The sequence below is a fragment of the Cajanus cajan genome, chromosome 8, assembly GCF_000230855.2.
Source record: "Cajanus cajan strain Asha chromosome 8, NIPB_CcT2T_4, whole genome shotgun sequence".
In the NCBI taxonomy this organism is placed as follows: domain Eukaryota; kingdom Viridiplantae; phylum Streptophyta; class Magnoliopsida; order Fabales; family Fabaceae; genus Cajanus; species Cajanus cajan.
In genome coordinates, this window is record NC_138524.1 from 4,427,137 (window position 1) to 4,443,713 (window position 16,577).

General features: G+C 30.2%; 2 protein-coding genes and 1 non-coding gene across 4 annotated transcripts; 2 read left to right on the forward strand and 1 right to left on the reverse strand.

Annotated features, from left to right (window-relative positions):
* Positions 1-1,165: 1,165 nt before the first annotated feature.
* LOC109800681 (glycine-rich RNA-binding protein GRP1A) lies at positions 1,166-2,143 on the reverse strand. Its single transcript, XM_020361506.3, has 2 exons — positions 1,962-2,143; positions 1,166-1,699 (listed from the first exon to the last, which is right to left on the reverse strand). The coding sequence occupies exons 1-2, from the start codon at positions 2,073-2,075 to the stop codon at positions 1,319-1,321; spliced, it is 495 nt and encodes a 164-aa protein (XP_020217095.1). The 5' UTR covers positions 2,076-2,143; the 3' UTR covers positions 1,166-1,318.
* A 5,052-nt stretch (positions 2,144-7,195) lies between these two features.
* TRNAQ-CUG (transfer RNA glutamine (anticodon CUG)) lies at positions 7,196-7,267 on the forward strand. The gene has a single exon. It is a non-coding gene; the product is annotated as a tRNA-Gln (tRNA).
* A 3,801-nt stretch (positions 7,268-11,068) lies between these two features.
* On the forward strand, positions 11,069-15,079 carry EMB2219 (Mitochondrial transcription termination factor family protein). 2 transcript variants are annotated; one of them, XR_002240033.3, is made up of 7 exons: positions 11,069-11,876; positions 12,218-12,626; positions 12,814-13,029; positions 13,293-13,400; positions 13,803-14,077; positions 14,188-14,775; positions 14,889-15,079. XR_002240033.3 is itself a non-coding variant. In XM_020362777.3 (6 exons), the coding sequence occupies exons 1-6, from the start codon at positions 11,218-11,220 to the stop codon at positions 14,453-14,455; spliced, it is 1,935 nt and encodes a 644-aa protein (XP_020218366.1). In that variant the 5' UTR covers positions 11,069-11,217; the 3' UTR covers positions 14,456-15,079. The 2 variants fall into 2 exon arrangements, 1 of the variants encoding a protein (XP_020218366.1); XM_020362777.3 differs by having other exon boundaries at positions 14,188-15,079.
* The last annotated feature ends 1,498 nt before the right edge of the window (positions 15,080-16,577 follow it).

Sequence of the window (16,577 nt, forward strand, 5' to 3'; positions counted from 1 at the left end):
TTACCTTTCATCTTCTTGGAAGATAAATATTGAGTAAATAGTGAGCTGTGAATATTTACAAAACAGTGTCAACTAATAAATTGAAAAATTACCATCTGGAAGTGCAAATTTGACAAATATATAAATATTTAAGGACTACAATAACACTAACTAAAAAATAATTGTTAATAATCAATTAAACATATCAAATAATAATAAGTAAATAAATTTAAAAATTATTTAGTTTAGACATAAATATCATTTTCCTCTCAAATATACCTATATTTAAGGTTTGGATCTCTAAGAGTAACTCTAATGAAAATTGTTTGTCTCATAAAACAATTCAAGCTTCGATTTCTTATCATTGGAAGACTCTGACGTGACAATATAAAAGAAAAAAGAGAATTATTTTCTTAAGTAACTGTTCCTTACCAGATCTCAAACAAATCTTATTAAACATATTTGGAAACATTTCAAAAATAATAATGATAAAAATTAATTTCGTATAATGTCTATATATTTATTATTATTTTATTTTATTTTATTTTTAATATTTACTTATTATATTTTTTTTCGTAATTTATTTTTTTAATTGTAGTACAATTACCTTTTTTAATAAAAATTTAAAATTAATTTATAAATAATTAAAAAAAATTTAAAAGTTAAATTTCTTAAACTTTCTTATTAGTAGAATAAATTTGTATTTGAATTACTTAATTACTAGAATAAATTTGTGTTTGAATTACTTAATACTGATATAATACACTCAAAATTATTTTTATTATTTTTTTTCATTTTTTAAGTCCATTAGAAATGTTCTAAAAGCTTAACTTTTTTTATGTCAAAAGCTTAACATTACATCTATATTTTTTTAAGTCTACCATAATTTACGTGTCAAAGACACAAGTCTCTTGTCAATATTATGGTCACATTTCAACTCATTTTACCCTGAATTACTGAAGAAGAAATTAATTAATTAATGAATAAATAATTAATAATATTAAAATAGTTATAAAAAAATTGGCAAGTACACTTTTACTATAAAAAAAATGTCATCTTAGTGTTCTTAATTTATACAGCTGTCTCAAAGCTTCACAAAATTAAAATTCAAAAAAATATATATATCTTCATATTAAAATTACCATCCCAAGTTCTTAATTTAAATCATGTTTATCAAAACTAAAGAGGTAGAAATTCGATACTATATCATTTCGACTGATCGATTACCACATTTGTAGGTCAAAAAAGAGAACCATACTCCATAAGAACAGAAAACCAAAACAGATACCCAAACTTAAACGGCAAAACCTTAAATAACTGAACATAATCATATCAATCCCTAGTTCCTCCAGTTTCCACCATCGGAACCATCCCCGTAATCACGGTCTCTACCACCGCCATAACCACCTCCACCGCCGTATCCTCCGCCTCCACCATTACGGTTGTAACCACCTTCACGACGACCACCGTAGCCTCCACCACCGCCTCCGCGGCTGTAACCACCACCGCCACTTCCGTAGCCACCGCCGCCTCCGTAACCGCCTCCACCACGGCTTCCGCCACCACCGCTGCTGCGAGACTGAGCTTCGTTGACAGTGATGTTACGGCCGTCAAGGTTCTGGCCGTTCATTCCTTCGATCGCGTCTTTCATTGCCTGCTCCGTGGCAAAAGTCACGAATCCAAAGCCTCTGGATCTTCCAGTCTCACGGTCGTTGATAACCTGCACAAAAAAACAAGAAGGATAAATCAGATCTAACGCATAAAGCGAGAAAAACAGAGGCAGAACCGAATAGAAACCGATCGATCTTCTCCTTTGGTTAAAAGACGAAGATGAACGTACCTATTGGCGTGAGTAATAAAAGAATGATATAGTAACAGAAGAAGTATCACAGATCAAGTAAGGCAAATAGATCAGAAGAGGATCGAGAAAATCAGAATCCGAATCGTGTCAGATCAAATGCGATGCCTGGAATCAAACGGACCTTCGATTCAACGATCTCGCCGAATTGAGAGAAGGCTTTCTCGAGAGCATCACTGTCGGTGGCCCACGCAAGCCCACCAACGAAGCAGCGGTACTCTACATCTGCAGAAGCCATGGAAAACGGTAGAAACCCTAGATTTTGGGGACACAGAGATTGTAGTAAGATAAGCACGAAGAAATGATGCACTCGCAATGATTGTTTTATAGCAGGTGATTTGTTAACCAGGGTTACCGCGTGTGAGTTGGACCAGGGTCAAACTGTAGTAAAATGCTTCTACGGTTCTACCCTCCAACATTATGACTCAAATATTTCCTTCCCTCTGTCGGATTATTCTTGATTTTTTTCTTAAAATTACCTTTAACAATTTCTGTAAATTTATTCACGTATTTGAGATTTTGGTCATATTTATTTTCCTAATATATTTTAAACTTTATATTTCTCTCGAGATTTTTCTTGTGTTTGTAAAAAAGAAACATTTAAATTGATTTGCATAATAAGCCCTAATTTTAAAATGTTCAATATAGAAATTATAAAATATTTTTATATTAAAATTGATACACCAAAAAAATTGTGACAAGTAAATATTAATTGATTAATTCAACACACTAAATATTAATTGATTAGTATACACTATACACAGTGTCTTAAATTTAAATAATGTTATAGTTATTATAATTTTTATAGATAAAGAATATATTTATTACTAAATATTTGTCATATATCATAATAATAAATATAATAAATTGAAATGGTTAAATATAATGGAATATTTTATGAATTTTTTTTTTAGTAAAGATAGGAAAGATTACAAAGATGGTTGCAAAATGAAGATTGAACCTAGGACCTCATGCTTCTAACTATATTTTATGGATATAGTTAAACATAATGCAATCGTTTTATAATAATAATAATAAATATGTCTGCGTAGAATTATGATTTTTATAATGCAATCATTTTGATAATTTGTTTATATAAAAAAATTATAAATAATAAGCATACACATTTAATTAAAATATTATATTCACAATATTTTGATAAATTTAAGATTCAATTGTAGTTTTAATTTTCTTGTTTTTGTCAATTTGTAATTTAGTCTTTTTATTTTAAAATAAAATATTTAATATTTTTATTTATAAAATTATAAAATTTGATTTTATCATGAATTTGATGTTTATTGATTGTTAAATTTTGATGTTATTCAATAATATATCACTAAAATAACGTAATATTTAATGACATAATATGTAAAAATAAAAATTTAAAAATAACATTCTAATTTTTTTGTTATAAATATATTTTAATATTTATTTTATTAATAATGTTTTTATATATTTTTATTTATAATTTTTATATTAATAAGTATTACATCACTTAAGTATAAGTAAAAAATAAAACTTAATTATTAATATGTATTTATTTGATAAAAAAATCTAAATTTTGTATTTATAAAATTAAAAAAGACTCGTTGTCTCTCTCTTAAAATAGAGGACTAAAATTGCAAATGGATAAAAATAGAGGAACTATAAATACAATTTGGCCTAAATTTAAACAGGTTGAAATATTAAATTTTTAAAAAATAATTAAATTTCTATTTTTGTTTAAAAAAATAAGTTTGACTTAAAGTACATGTGAAAAAATTAACTTCAGATTTTGCGTTAAATAAATAAAAGGAAAAACTATACTTTTATTCTCTTAAAATATTTCCAAAAAATAAACCCTGTAAAATTTTATTTTAATTTTATAAAAAAACAAAACAAAAATCACAATATTTTTAAAATGTATATAGATTTTTTTTTAACAAAGACATCCTTAACTTATTATTAGAGAAAATTTTATAGATATATATATATATATATATATATATATATATATATATATATATATATATTTACTAATGAAATGTGTTTCTATTTTTTAATAGAGTTTTTTCTATGTATATTAGTAATGCTAAATGTGTAACACTAATGATTTTGAGGTGTCTTGATTTAATTATATGATTAATTGTGTGATTTATGTTGTTTAATTGTTAATTGATATTTAAGAACTCTAGAATTAAGGGATTATGAGGGTTAAGTTGGCCTCTAGGTAATTTAGTCAAATATAAGTTGGGTTTGTTTTAGGAAGAGTATATAAAAGTTTTCTTAAGATGTGAGTCTCATAAATTCATGTTCTAAAAATTTATAAAGAGAAGTTAGATAAATTCTTTAGAACTTGAGAAAAACTGTTTTTTCTTCCCTTTTTCACTTATTTAACTCATCTTCTACTCCTCATACAACTAATCAGGTGGATTGATTGTTGATTCAAGCTTGTGAAGCTATGAATCTCGGGCCTTAGGACGAGCGAAACTTCTTTCTCCTCTCATTTTCTTGTTTTGGATTAATAACAAAAGGTAAGGGAAGCTAATGATTGGTTGATTTTGCTATTGAAGTTCATATATTTGTTGAATTATTTGATTTAATGAAGTTTGAATGATGAGGTACTTGGGTTCTTGGTTGTTTAAAATTGCTCACGATTTGAAGATGATTGTGAAATGTAGTGGTTGCTTATTATCTTGGTAGTTGAAAATGAGTTCTACATGTTATATATGAGTGATTTTCATAGTTGCATGTCGTTGGATTGTTGTTTTTCAAGTGATTTGGACAAAATTAGTTTCTACATAAGTGCAAAAACTGATATCACACTAGACGCATCTTTAAAGCGTCGGGCATGATTTCAACCAAAAGGTTATGTCTTGTCACGACAAACCTAAGATTGGTGGCCTTGGACACGAGAAAAGAGAATTGTCTAAAGTTGAAATCATATTGAACGTGATTTGAATGGCACCAAATGTGAGAATAGAGAATTGTCTTTGCTTGACAAACACTAGTGGAGTGATGTTAGATGCGAATCACACAAAGGCCCTTTGCCTAATTGGGGCCGCGTGGGCTTTTGCCACATTAAGCACGAGAGGATGAAAACTCTCTACCTTAATTGCACAAGGCACAAGTAGTTTGGCATTAGGCATGGGTGAGACGGGGAGTCCCCTATCTTAATGGCGTCAAACGTCTAGTGAGTAGTGTCGAGTGCAAGTTGCATGATGAAAACTTGTTGTTTAAAGTTGTTTTATAGCTAAATGATGATGAATAAGTTGTGTGGATGATGATGTATAATAATGAATCTATATGTTGTAAGTTGATGCATGATTAATGATGTTTATGCTGTTAAGTTGTGAGATGATAGATGATTAAGTTATAAAGTTATGTGCTATTTTAAATTGTTTAAGTTGTTAAGATTCTAAACATGTGATGAAGGTAACTGCCATTGTTAAAAATACATAAAAGTTATAAGAAAATTAAAGTTGTTTTAGAAAACTAAATATCTCATTATGTGAATATATGTTGTGGTGTTTTGATGTCCTAAGTTAAATCCTTTCTGTAAGTAAGTTGATTTTTAAATAGGTAATTGTTTTAAACTATCTCTTCTTGATTTTATGTTATATCCATATATTGGTAATGTCGAGACATGCATGTATTAATATAATTATATATATAATACGTATAATTTTTAAAATATTTTAATGAAGAAAAATATATTTTATTTTAAGAATGTGTTTAAAAAAATAAGAAAAATTAAATTATTTGATATAATTAATAATAATTAAAATATATTTATGTTTAAATAAATTTATTAATAAATGATTTTAAAATATTTAAATTTTCTTTAAATACAAAAAATAATAATTTCTTATAAAATAAATTAGCTTAAAAATATAAAAAAAATAATCATAACATCTTCATAAAAATAATTTATTAAAAAAACTGTTTATAAGTTTAAGTTATTATTTTAAACACATAATATTTATAAATAAATAAAAAAGAATATTTAATCTGAAGAGTGTGCAGGCATTTGCATGCATTTTACAGGTGCAGCCAAAATTGGGAAAGAAGTTGCAGGCGTTTGCATGAAGTGTGTGCCTTAAAACTTAAAAATTATAATTGTGGGACCTAACATCACGTGATAACGCTGCAATTGCTGAAACAAAATATCTGACGTACCTGCTACCAAAATATCTCATGCGTCAAATACCTTTTTATCCCTCACCTTTCAACCAAAATCTCTTTCGTCTGCTATGTTCCCATTTTTTAATTTTAAAATAAAAATTCAATCTTAGAAAATTGAAAATAAACTATTTTAAATACATGTTTGACATTATTGAATTATAATGTATAAATGTATAAATAAAACAAAAATTATTTGCTTATTTAGAATATTATAACAACACTTTCACATAAACTTGCGTTTTATTTAAATGGAGAGAAAAAGAATAAACTATAAATTTAAACTTTAAAAGTTTTGATATTCGGGTGAAACAATACTAGATGAAATTCAAAGGGAAAATTTTAATTATTTAGTTTTTTATTTAATTAAATTATGCTTTTAATTATTTTATAATATTTAAACTTTAATTTAAATTTATTGATTTTTAATTTTAATATTAGTTTATTAAAATTTATAATTTTGGTTCATTTTTTATTCGAAAATCAAGGATCAATTGTTTGATGTGTAGGTATGTTATTCAGTGGATCACGGGCGACTATCATTTCAGATTTTTAGCCAAACTCTATTTGCAATCGTCATACAAAATGGAGGATTAATATATGATGGTTGTGTTTGTGAAAGTATATAATTGAAGTTTTATTATAATAATCAAAATTTTAAAATCATATAAAATATAGTTTAGTTTGCTTTCTTTAATATATTTTTTATTCTGATTAATATAAATATATCGATAATTTTACTCTCTTTATCCCTACACCCATAAAAGATAAAATTGGACTACTTTGAATTTTAAAGAGACAAATTTATATTTTTAAAATCCATCTTCATTTTCATTCTTATCAAAGTCTCGTTAAGTTTGAGTAAATTCATGAAAGTCATTATATTATTTTTAAAAAAATTAATTTATTTATAAATTTTAAATAAATAAAATCATAATTTGATAATTATATTTATATATTTATGTGTATTTTAAATAAAATTTTTAAATTTAATCTTTATAATTATATATTTATGTATATATATGTGTATTTTATATTATATATATATATTTATTTAATTTTTTAAATAACAGAACAGGTACTGTTCCCAAATCCCAAGTCAAGAAAGCTTGTACTGGAATTCATATTGGATCAAAGGAGGAATGAACTGATGAGACAATATTTAAATATTATTTGTACAATCCTTAGTTGCAACGAGGTCCCATGGTCTAGTGGTCAGGACATTGGACTCTGAATCCAGTAACCCGAGTTCAAATCTCGGTGGGACCTTTTATTTACTCAATGATTTTTTTTTTTGTATTTTAGAAAATATATGAATAAATAATGTATTTTGCATTTTATTATGAGATTATAAATTTTATTTTTGAACGCTAAATAATTTTAAAAATTAACTCTCACAATTTATGTTTTTACTTTTAAATAAAAATGTGAATATATTAATTCACATGACGTAAAAAAAATATTTTATATGTAAAATTATTGTTTTTTCTCTCTCACATTTAACACTTTATTTTAATAAAAACATTTCTAACAAATGTACTTGTTTTAAATACTGAAAGATGTCATTTTTATTATTATATTATTAAAAATGTCATTCTCGTAAATAAAAGTTGACCACTGCATAGAATAAAGTTTACACTTATTACTATAGATATTGGAAAATGGCTCCATTCGACATGATTACATAATAAAACTGACGTTGTGTTTGGTAGTGAGACGGAAGTGGAATTAATATGCCAGGAAATGGAAAAGAAGAGTGAGTAAAAACTAAAGTAAAAATTGATATTGTTTATTAATGTACGAGTAGGGCCTATCGGCCATACCTAGAGCTGTCAAAATGGGCTTGGCCCGGTGAGCTAACCCGGCTCACTATGGGTTCGAGTCGGGTTGGGTTAAAAAAAATTTGAAAATTTTAATACGGGTCAAATTTGAACTCGGCTCACCCGGGTTGAACCCGTGGTGAGCCGGGCTGGCCCACCAACTCGTGATTAATTTTTTTTGTTGAAAAAATACAATAATTATTGGGTCATGGTGCAGTCCAACATGAGACAATAATAATTTAATGTTAGATTGTGATATGTAATTTTTGTGATTTTGGATTGTATTTGAAGTTTAAGATAATTTTGGATTATATTTATCTATTTGAGATTATTTAGATTTGATTTGATTGTATTTAAAATTATCATTTAATGTTTGGGATGAATAATTCATTTAAGGATGTCTTATTTAAGAATCTCAGATTTTTAAAATAAGTTTAAATTTTTGGGCTTTAGTTGTATATTAAGAAAAAAAAATGAATTTTTTTTTTAAGGTGAGCCAACCCGTTTAACCCACCAACCCGTAGTGGGCCGGGCCGGGTTCGATTTTTTTGAGTTCACTGATAAGTGAGCCGGGTTGGGTTGACCCACCAAATGGCCAACCCGTGGTGGACCGGGCCGGGCCGGGCCGGGCCGGGTAGCCCGTTTTGACAGCTCTAGCCATACCCTTCGGTTTGGTCATCCAGCTTAGCATTGGGAGTGTTGACATGATTAAATGCCAACACAACTCATCAATACGAAGTATTAATAATGATTAGACCGTACCAATTCAGTTCAGTCGAGTGTCGAAGAAAATCACTTTATAAAGGTAATCGGGGTTCGAAAGGATTGTTTCTAGTCGCTGACACCTAATCGACATTCTTGATTACCGAAGGGACTTAAGGAATGAGTGGTAGGATAAATAATCCATAAACAGTGATCAGAAGCTAATCGCGTATGTAAGAAGATTAAGGACATATTACCTAATTCGGTATATCTAGCACGGGGCCCATAGAGGGCAGGGCTCATTAATGTCACTATAAATAGTTCACATCTCGAGGTACGTCACTGTCCATTAATTACTATCGATATTCGTGCTTGTCTTGACTTAAGCGTCGAAGTGCCTTTTGCAAGTGCTCTCCCCCTCCCTCCCCCTCACCGGAACATTCGCTTGAAGCTCTCGTTCGGTTTTCAAAATATTAAAAATTACTAGTGTGCCCTTCAGACCGCTACAATTAAAAAGAAATTGGAAAGAGGATTAAATTTTTTTATATTAGTTTATATAGGATTAGACAAAAAATAATTTAAAATCGTGTTATATACGGAAGTGGAATTAATAAGAAAAAAAATGGAAAAGAAGAGTAAGTAAAAAAATAAAGTAGAAATTGATATTGTTTATTATAAGAAAATTGGAAGGAAAATTAAATTTTTTCATTAGTTTATATTAGGTTAGACAAAAAAAGAATTTAAAATCATTTTATAAATTAATTTCTAAATATGTCTTTTTTCTATAAATATATTACTGATATGAAATATTTACTGACTTTTTCAATAATTAATATCTGTCAAGAAATTTAATTAGTCACAATCATTCCTTCTAATCATATATTTTTTTTAATACAAGACTTGAACTTAAGTTTTGCTTAAGAAAATCAAGTTTAGTATTATACAAATGAATAACTTAAACCTTTACTACAAATATGTCTTTTATAATTAAATTTCTAATTCAGTTTTTTAATAAATAAGTTCATATAATTAATTATATAATCGTCATAATTGATTATATGGAGTCACCAAACTGCTTTTCAACATGTCACAATTAAATATAAACTTTCCATTGATTATGAATTTTCACAATATTACATTAAAAATCTTTGAAACTAAAAATTTGGCATTCATGTTTGACTATATTTCTGCCATAAATCGATTATGATCTCTCAAAATATCACATAAAGCCTCTAAAACTCAAAATTTGACTTTTATACCCAATTTTGTAGCAATCATAATTGATTGTGGTTGTTTAATTTGGAAGTCAAATTTTAACTTCCATAGTGTCAATTATAAGTGGTTCGAAACATTATATTGACATGAAAAATTACGTTAAATAATAAAAAGATGCGAAATATACATTAACTTTAGTGAAACGCAAAAAATTACGTTATCATTATATAACCAAACATATTATATGTAATTACGTTATCACTATCTTTGCAGTTCCATTATACCAAATGTAGCATTAAGCTTTTAATTTATAATTCTTTACATATAAAATCCTACATTACTGTTTATACACGAGTTCTTTTTCTATTTAAGCTAATGGATATTCAACGTAATTTTTGACATATAACACCCTACATTACACATAAGGTCTTCTCTATTTAAGCTAATGAACATACACCACCTTTAAACTTCACTTATAAACTCAACATGCATTCTCACCAAACATTTTCCATATCACAGTTTTGCAGTTTGCACAATGATTAGCCAATGGAGTATATAACTCTAATAAATATATATAGTTATCCTACTCAATCCGAGTAGAATTACACGATATAGAAGATACATGTGGTTATTTAATTACAGAGTATTAACAGGCAAAAGAATATCCTTGTGAATTTTTCTTAAGGAGTTTTGAAAGAAAAAGATGACTACAAGAGAAGAAATATATATTAAGATTTAAAAATATACAATATTAAAAATACATGGAGTTAGAATATTTTTTTTTTAATTTCCTTTAAGCATGATAAATACTCTCTGTAATTTTTATTATAAGAAAATAATATATTTCTTGTTCTTAAATATTTAATGATATTTTTTTAAAATATACATTTTTTAATACATGACTTTTCAGTTGAATTATTTGTTTTAACATTTATTATAAGGTTAATTTATTTTTTTTCATAAAAATAATAAAATTTAGTTCAAATATTTTTTTTAATATATGTGTCAGTTATTTTTACTTATAATAAAAAAATTAGAAGGAGGAGCATTTGTGGATAAAAAAAAAAAATTAAAAGAAAATTAAGAGTACAATATCTATATCAAAACAAAAGTTCTAGTAACTCCAAACATGTAGTTCAGTAACAGGGGTTGATCTACGCTTAAATAAGGTCAGAGGTTCGAATTTTGCCTTATCTATACAGCCACGTTAAATCTTGGGGTCAGCTATCCTATTCTTTGAGATGTTTCCAACCTAGCGAGAAGATTAGTCACTTCTATGAGCAACTAGTACTCCGGAAACAAATAAAAAAAAAAAGTGCTGGTCAGTCTTGTTCGTTAACCTCTTAATCAGTGTTTCTAACAATGTCGAAAGTGAAGAGTGGCAACTGTTAAACTCTTATCCATTACCGATTCCCACCACCATCTTCACCTTCATCCCTGAGCTTCATCGAGCAAATAAGAAAGAAAGAAAGAAAATAATAGATGTTCCTCTCATGTCAAAAATACAACCTCTCCGTTCCCCTCTGCACCCCAACATGCACCATTTTCAAGTGTCAAAACCCACACGCCCCCAACGAGCACCACTCCATTCTCCGCAAACACAATTCAAAATCCACAGCGTATCTCCTTCACCACCTCTCCCACAAGGGTGGCTTCGATCACCAACCCGTTCCCATTCCCAAACCCAACCCCGCTGAGCTTCAAGACCCAATGCCCCACGAAGAAAAAGTCAAGGTTTTGGAGCTTTCCCTCGTGCGCAGAAGAACCCCTCAGTTCCCTGGCTCCATCTACGCTCAATCCCCTAGCGACCCTGATGTGGGTTCTTCTCTGCCCCCTCTCCGCACACTCTTTCAGTCCAATGCTGACACTGACGATGGAGACGAGGAGGAGGAGCAAGAGATGATAATGCGCGCTCTCGAGATTCGTAGAAAGGTCACCGAAGAGGTTTTCAAAGAAGCCTTGCGAAGGGGAAAGTTTGGAATCACTTACGCTAACAATTTGGTTAGTAAGTTATCCGGGTTCATTGATTACATCATGATTGAAGCTGCTCACTTGAAAAAATTGCCCCAATATGCAAACTCCACCTTCAATTTACGCGCCAAATTTATAATTGAGGACTCCAGAGTGGTGCCACTTATTAGGTAAGGACTTAGATTCCCATGCGTTGGTTGTTGGTAAGCTGTTTGTTGTTTTGTTTGTATGAAACCAAATGGGATGATCAAGGTTTTAAATTGCGGTTTTTGTTGCTATCCTTGATGATGTGGGAAATTGCAGATAAATGCAGCTACAACTGTGGTCGCGGTTACTTCAGTAACCTTGATGATGTGGCTGAAATTATGTTCGTGGACCGTTTTTTAAGACCTTGAGATGATTGATGATCAATGATCAATTGATCATCCTTATTGATTGTTTTTTGTGGGTTGTCTGTGTGGGATTTCAATTTGAAATGCTTGTGTTTGATTGTTTGTCTTTGATTCTCTAGATGGTTGAAGCATAATGAACTATCGTATCCTCGGATAGCAAAGCTCATTTTGATGTCAAGAGGAAAAACTGATAGCATAAGGAGTCTTGCGGAGTGGTTGAAATCCGTGCGAGTGAAAGGAGAGTTTCTTGGTGTTGTAATGTTGAATGCTGGACAGAATATTTTGCAGCGCAACCATGAGGAACTGGATGAGATTGTTCTGTATTTGGAGTCCAATGGAGTCAGGAATGATTGGATGGGTTATGTTATTAGTCGTTGTCCTCAATTGTTGTCTTACAGCTTGGAAGAAGTGAAGACTCGTGTGCAGTTCTACCTAGATATGGGTTTAAATGAGAAGGATTTTGGCACAATGGTTTTTGATTTTCCTAGAGTACTTGGTTACTATAGTCTGGAACAAATGAATGAAAAGGTACATTAGATTTTAACATACTTTACATAGTGAAGTCATCTTGAAATATATCCTCATTGTCTTCCAAATACTTTGCTAATTTGTTCAGTTTTAGTATTATCCAAATCAAACATAAATGAAGTTTAAAGGCTTAAAGACATAAAGTTTACTTTGATGTTCATGTCGGTGCTGCAACTGTAATATTCAGGTTAATTACTTAAAAGATTTTGGGCTTCAAAGTAAGGATGTTGGCAGATTGCTTGCATTTAGGCCACAATTGATGGCGTGCAGCATTGATGAACAATGGAAGCCTCTTGTTAAGTATCTGTATTATTATGGGATCACTCGAGATGGTATGAGGAGAATGCTTACCATTAAACCAATGGTCTTTTGTGCAGACTTGCAGATGACTATCGTGCCTAAGGTATGCAAACACTGTTTTATATGTTTCTTTCATCAGTTGAGTGAGGCTTGTGATTAAGGTGTCAGCTGGTACAATTTATTGTGGTACTTTACACAGGAGTTTCATTTTGTTATTGTTATTTTCATTCCTCCAGCTCGTGAGATCTAGATGTTAATCTATTTTTATAGATTAGAAACCTAGTAGTTTCAGAAATAAAATTTCCAATGATTTCAGTCTTATTTCTGGATAATAATGCTGAAAATTTCACCTATTTTATTGTGAAGGTACGGTTTTTTGAGGACATAGGGGTTCAGAAGGACGCGATTGGCAACATGCTTGTGAAGTTTCCTCCTCTACTTACATACAGCCTGGACAAGAAGATTAAACCAGTGGTTGGTCCTTTTCTTCTGCAACTATGGAAGTAGCCACCATTATGTTATTTTTTCCAATGCCTTGCTGCTGCCATGATAGTCCTTTTCGATAATAATTAAAAAACAAAAAGAAACGAGTTTTCATATTATTTTCAGCAACACCAGCCCTAAATCAATTTGAATATAATCTTGTGCAAGCATACCTTATCGGTACCCAACCTCGTACCTTCATACACTTCAAACCACGTCCAGAAAGCATGAGTTAGGAATGGGAATTTATGCATCAAATGCTATGAAGTTGTCCTTCATGTAAAAGTAATGTTGCATAGACATAATAAGTTGATCACAATAATTATATATGTCTAAACTGTCTCATCTAGAGGCATCAATTGAGTCTTTTGCTGAAAATTGAATATTGTGTAGGTCATATTCTTGATGACCAAAGCTGGAGTCAATGAGAAAGATATTGGCAAGGTTATAGCTCTTGGACCTGAGCTCTTGGGATGTCATATAGTACATAAGCTTGATTTACATGTAAAATATTTTCTGTCTCTTGGCATACGACTTCGGCAATTGGGTGAGATGATTGCTGATTTCCCAATGCTGCTCAGATACAGTACAAATGTTCTTCGTCCCAAGTATATTTATTTGCGGAGAACCATGGTCCGGCCTTTGCAAGATCTCATTGAGTTTCCAAGGTATCACATAATTATATTTTGACCATAGATTGCAAAATCTTGTTAAATACTTGATGTTTTTTATCGCATTGCTTGATTTTCTTCAATTATCCATGCCCTGTCGTTATCAGGTTTTTCAGCTATTCTCTTGAGGGTCGAATTATCCCAAGACACAAGGTTCTAGTGGAGAATCAGATTAATGTGAAGCTGAGATACATGTTGGCTTGCACTGACGAAGAATTCAAGAAAATGGTCAAGGCTATAATTAGAAAGCGCCACAGATTTGAATCTGGTGTCACAAATGAGGATATTACTCATCCCCAATCTGATACTCAGGGATTTGAATCTGCTGTCACAAATGAGGATTTTAGTGCGGATGTTACTACATTCCAGGCATAAATTTTTTTGATGGCAGTGGTAAATATAACGGTTCTTGAGTTTTTAGGAATTAATGCAGTATAGTAATTTTACCTTGTTATACTCTCTTAACTTCATTGGTTAATAGAAGTGATTGTCATATAATCTTAGTTGTTCTTCACAAAATTGGAGGTGCTAAATGACTTGATAACAGCTGGTGTATGTAAAAAATAGAAGCTCTTAATTTGTCAGTGCTGCCTCACTTGTAAAGATAGAATTGCTGCACTGAAACTACCACTGTGGTGTCCGGACTAAGTCGGGAGTTGTGGAGACCTGACCAGTGTACTCTAAGATGGTTTGAGGTATATGCTTACACACTGTACATGTTGGGCTTATAGTGATTATTTTTGTTACATGTCTGCTTTAGTTCTTTATTTGATCCTATTTTTTCACCTTATTTTTGGTTCCACAACAGGAGCAAGGGAAGAATTGATTGTTGTGCAACTGAATAATCTGTATGAACTTGTAATGACACGGTAATCTGATATGATGCTTATTATGTTCCTGAATGCTAGTGTTGGGTCCTGTTTACCAGCAGGATACCAAATTTCATCCTTCTTCAGAAGGTCAACACTCAAATTGATATATGAAACCTATTTTAATCTAGCTTTCTGTAACCAGCAACTTAGTATCAAACTCCTTGATGACTCAATTATCATCACGTTTTTTATATGAACACGGTCCGGACATTGTAAGATGTCATTATTACCATCTCAAATTTATGCCGACCTTAAGATAGTTTGTAACAGCACCCTTCAGATCTTAATTTTAATCCATTAATAACAAAGCTTTTGGCTACAATTTATGAGAATAAGATTCTAATGATGTAAACATGTCAAATAATTAAAACAAGCACATCATTTAAAAATTGCGGATGCTAAAGAACCAACCTCTAACCATCGTTGTTGTTTGCTTGCTTGTTTCTGGTTTTTGAACCTTTGTTCTCAATACACGATAGTGTTGTATGTTGAAGAGAAGAGAAGAGTAGACTCAATGACCCAAAATAGAAATATGCGTTCGATTTATAAAACTCTAATCCATCAGAGTTTTTTTTGAACATTGGAGAACTATGCAGGAATTACTCATTTGATATTAGGTTGAATTAACATCAATAATGGACCATATTCAGAATATGTTAACTGCTTAATAGAGGAGAAAAAATCAGGAGTGTATATGCACATTGTGAAAATCATAGGCACGTTGCAAACTATTGTTTCCATTTATCCCACTGTTGCAAAACTGTTAAAAACAAAGTGTATATGCCAACATTCTCCCACTTAGTCCATTTATCCATTATCAATCAGAATAAGAAACCAAATATATGAATCATGGTGATAGGTCCTCTGATAATGAGTATTATCTCCCATATATCACAATATATCAAGTCTTTCATCATAAGCTTTTAGCTCTAATGAATAAATCATATGTTTATTCTAGGTCACAATTAAATGAGTTTTTTTTCAAAGTAAATAGGTATGTGCACAAGATAAATGAGAAAACATCAAACTAAATAAGAATTTTATCAAAATAAAATAATTACATCAATTGTCACATCATGAAACTAAATTCTATTCGTGTTACATGATCTTTAAAATTATTTTAATATGTGGAGGTACACGCGTAAGGCCACAAAAGAAATGCAATGTAAAGTAATTCTTTTACAATCAAGTTTGTGACTTTATCATATAAAAAGGAAATCAAACAAAAGGGTGCTTGTAGGATTCAAACCCGTGCCACAACAATTATATTTCAAATAAGCTAACCACTACACCAAGCGCTTTATTTAATATGTATGACACATTTAAAATATAAAACCTTATGCGCTTCAATAACAAACAAAAATGAAATGCGAAAACACAATGCATTTCACTTGTGTTTAACCTTGAGATAGGTCTGTTGGACCCGTTTATGACTTGTGAATTTAGAATTAAAACTCGACTATTTTAGCATGTTTTGAACACCAAAAACACCATTTTAATTACAGAAAACTTAGAAAAATCATCATCTTCCTCTCCAGTTTTAAAAACAATAATGGGATTAAAACACAATACCCAAAACAAACACAAGGCAGAGGTTTAACATATCTCTGATACCAAATATGACA

Excerpts from the sequence above, each read along its gene's own strand:
- LOC109800681 (XM_020361506.3), bottom strand. The coding sequence starts at position 2,075 with ATGGCTTCTGCAGATGTAGAGTACCGCTGCTTCGTTGGTGGGCTTGCG. Across the intron at positions 1,700-1,961 it reads GCGAGATCGTTGAATCGAAG|GTTATCAACGACCGTGAGAC; the intron begins GTCCGTTTGATT and ends TTTTTTGTGCAG.
- EMB2219 (XM_020362777.3), top strand. The coding sequence starts at position 11,218 with ATGTTCCTCTCATGTCAAAAATACAACCTCTCCGTTCCCCTCTGCACC. Across the intron at positions 11,877-12,217 it reads AGAGTGGTGCCACTTATTAG|ATGGTTGAAGCATAATGAAC; the intron begins GTAAGGACTTAG and ends TTGATTCTCTAG. Across the intron at positions 13,030-13,292 it reads AGATGACTATCGTGCCTAAG|GTACGGTTTTTTGAGGACAT; the intron begins GTATGCAAACAC and ends TTTATTGTGAAG.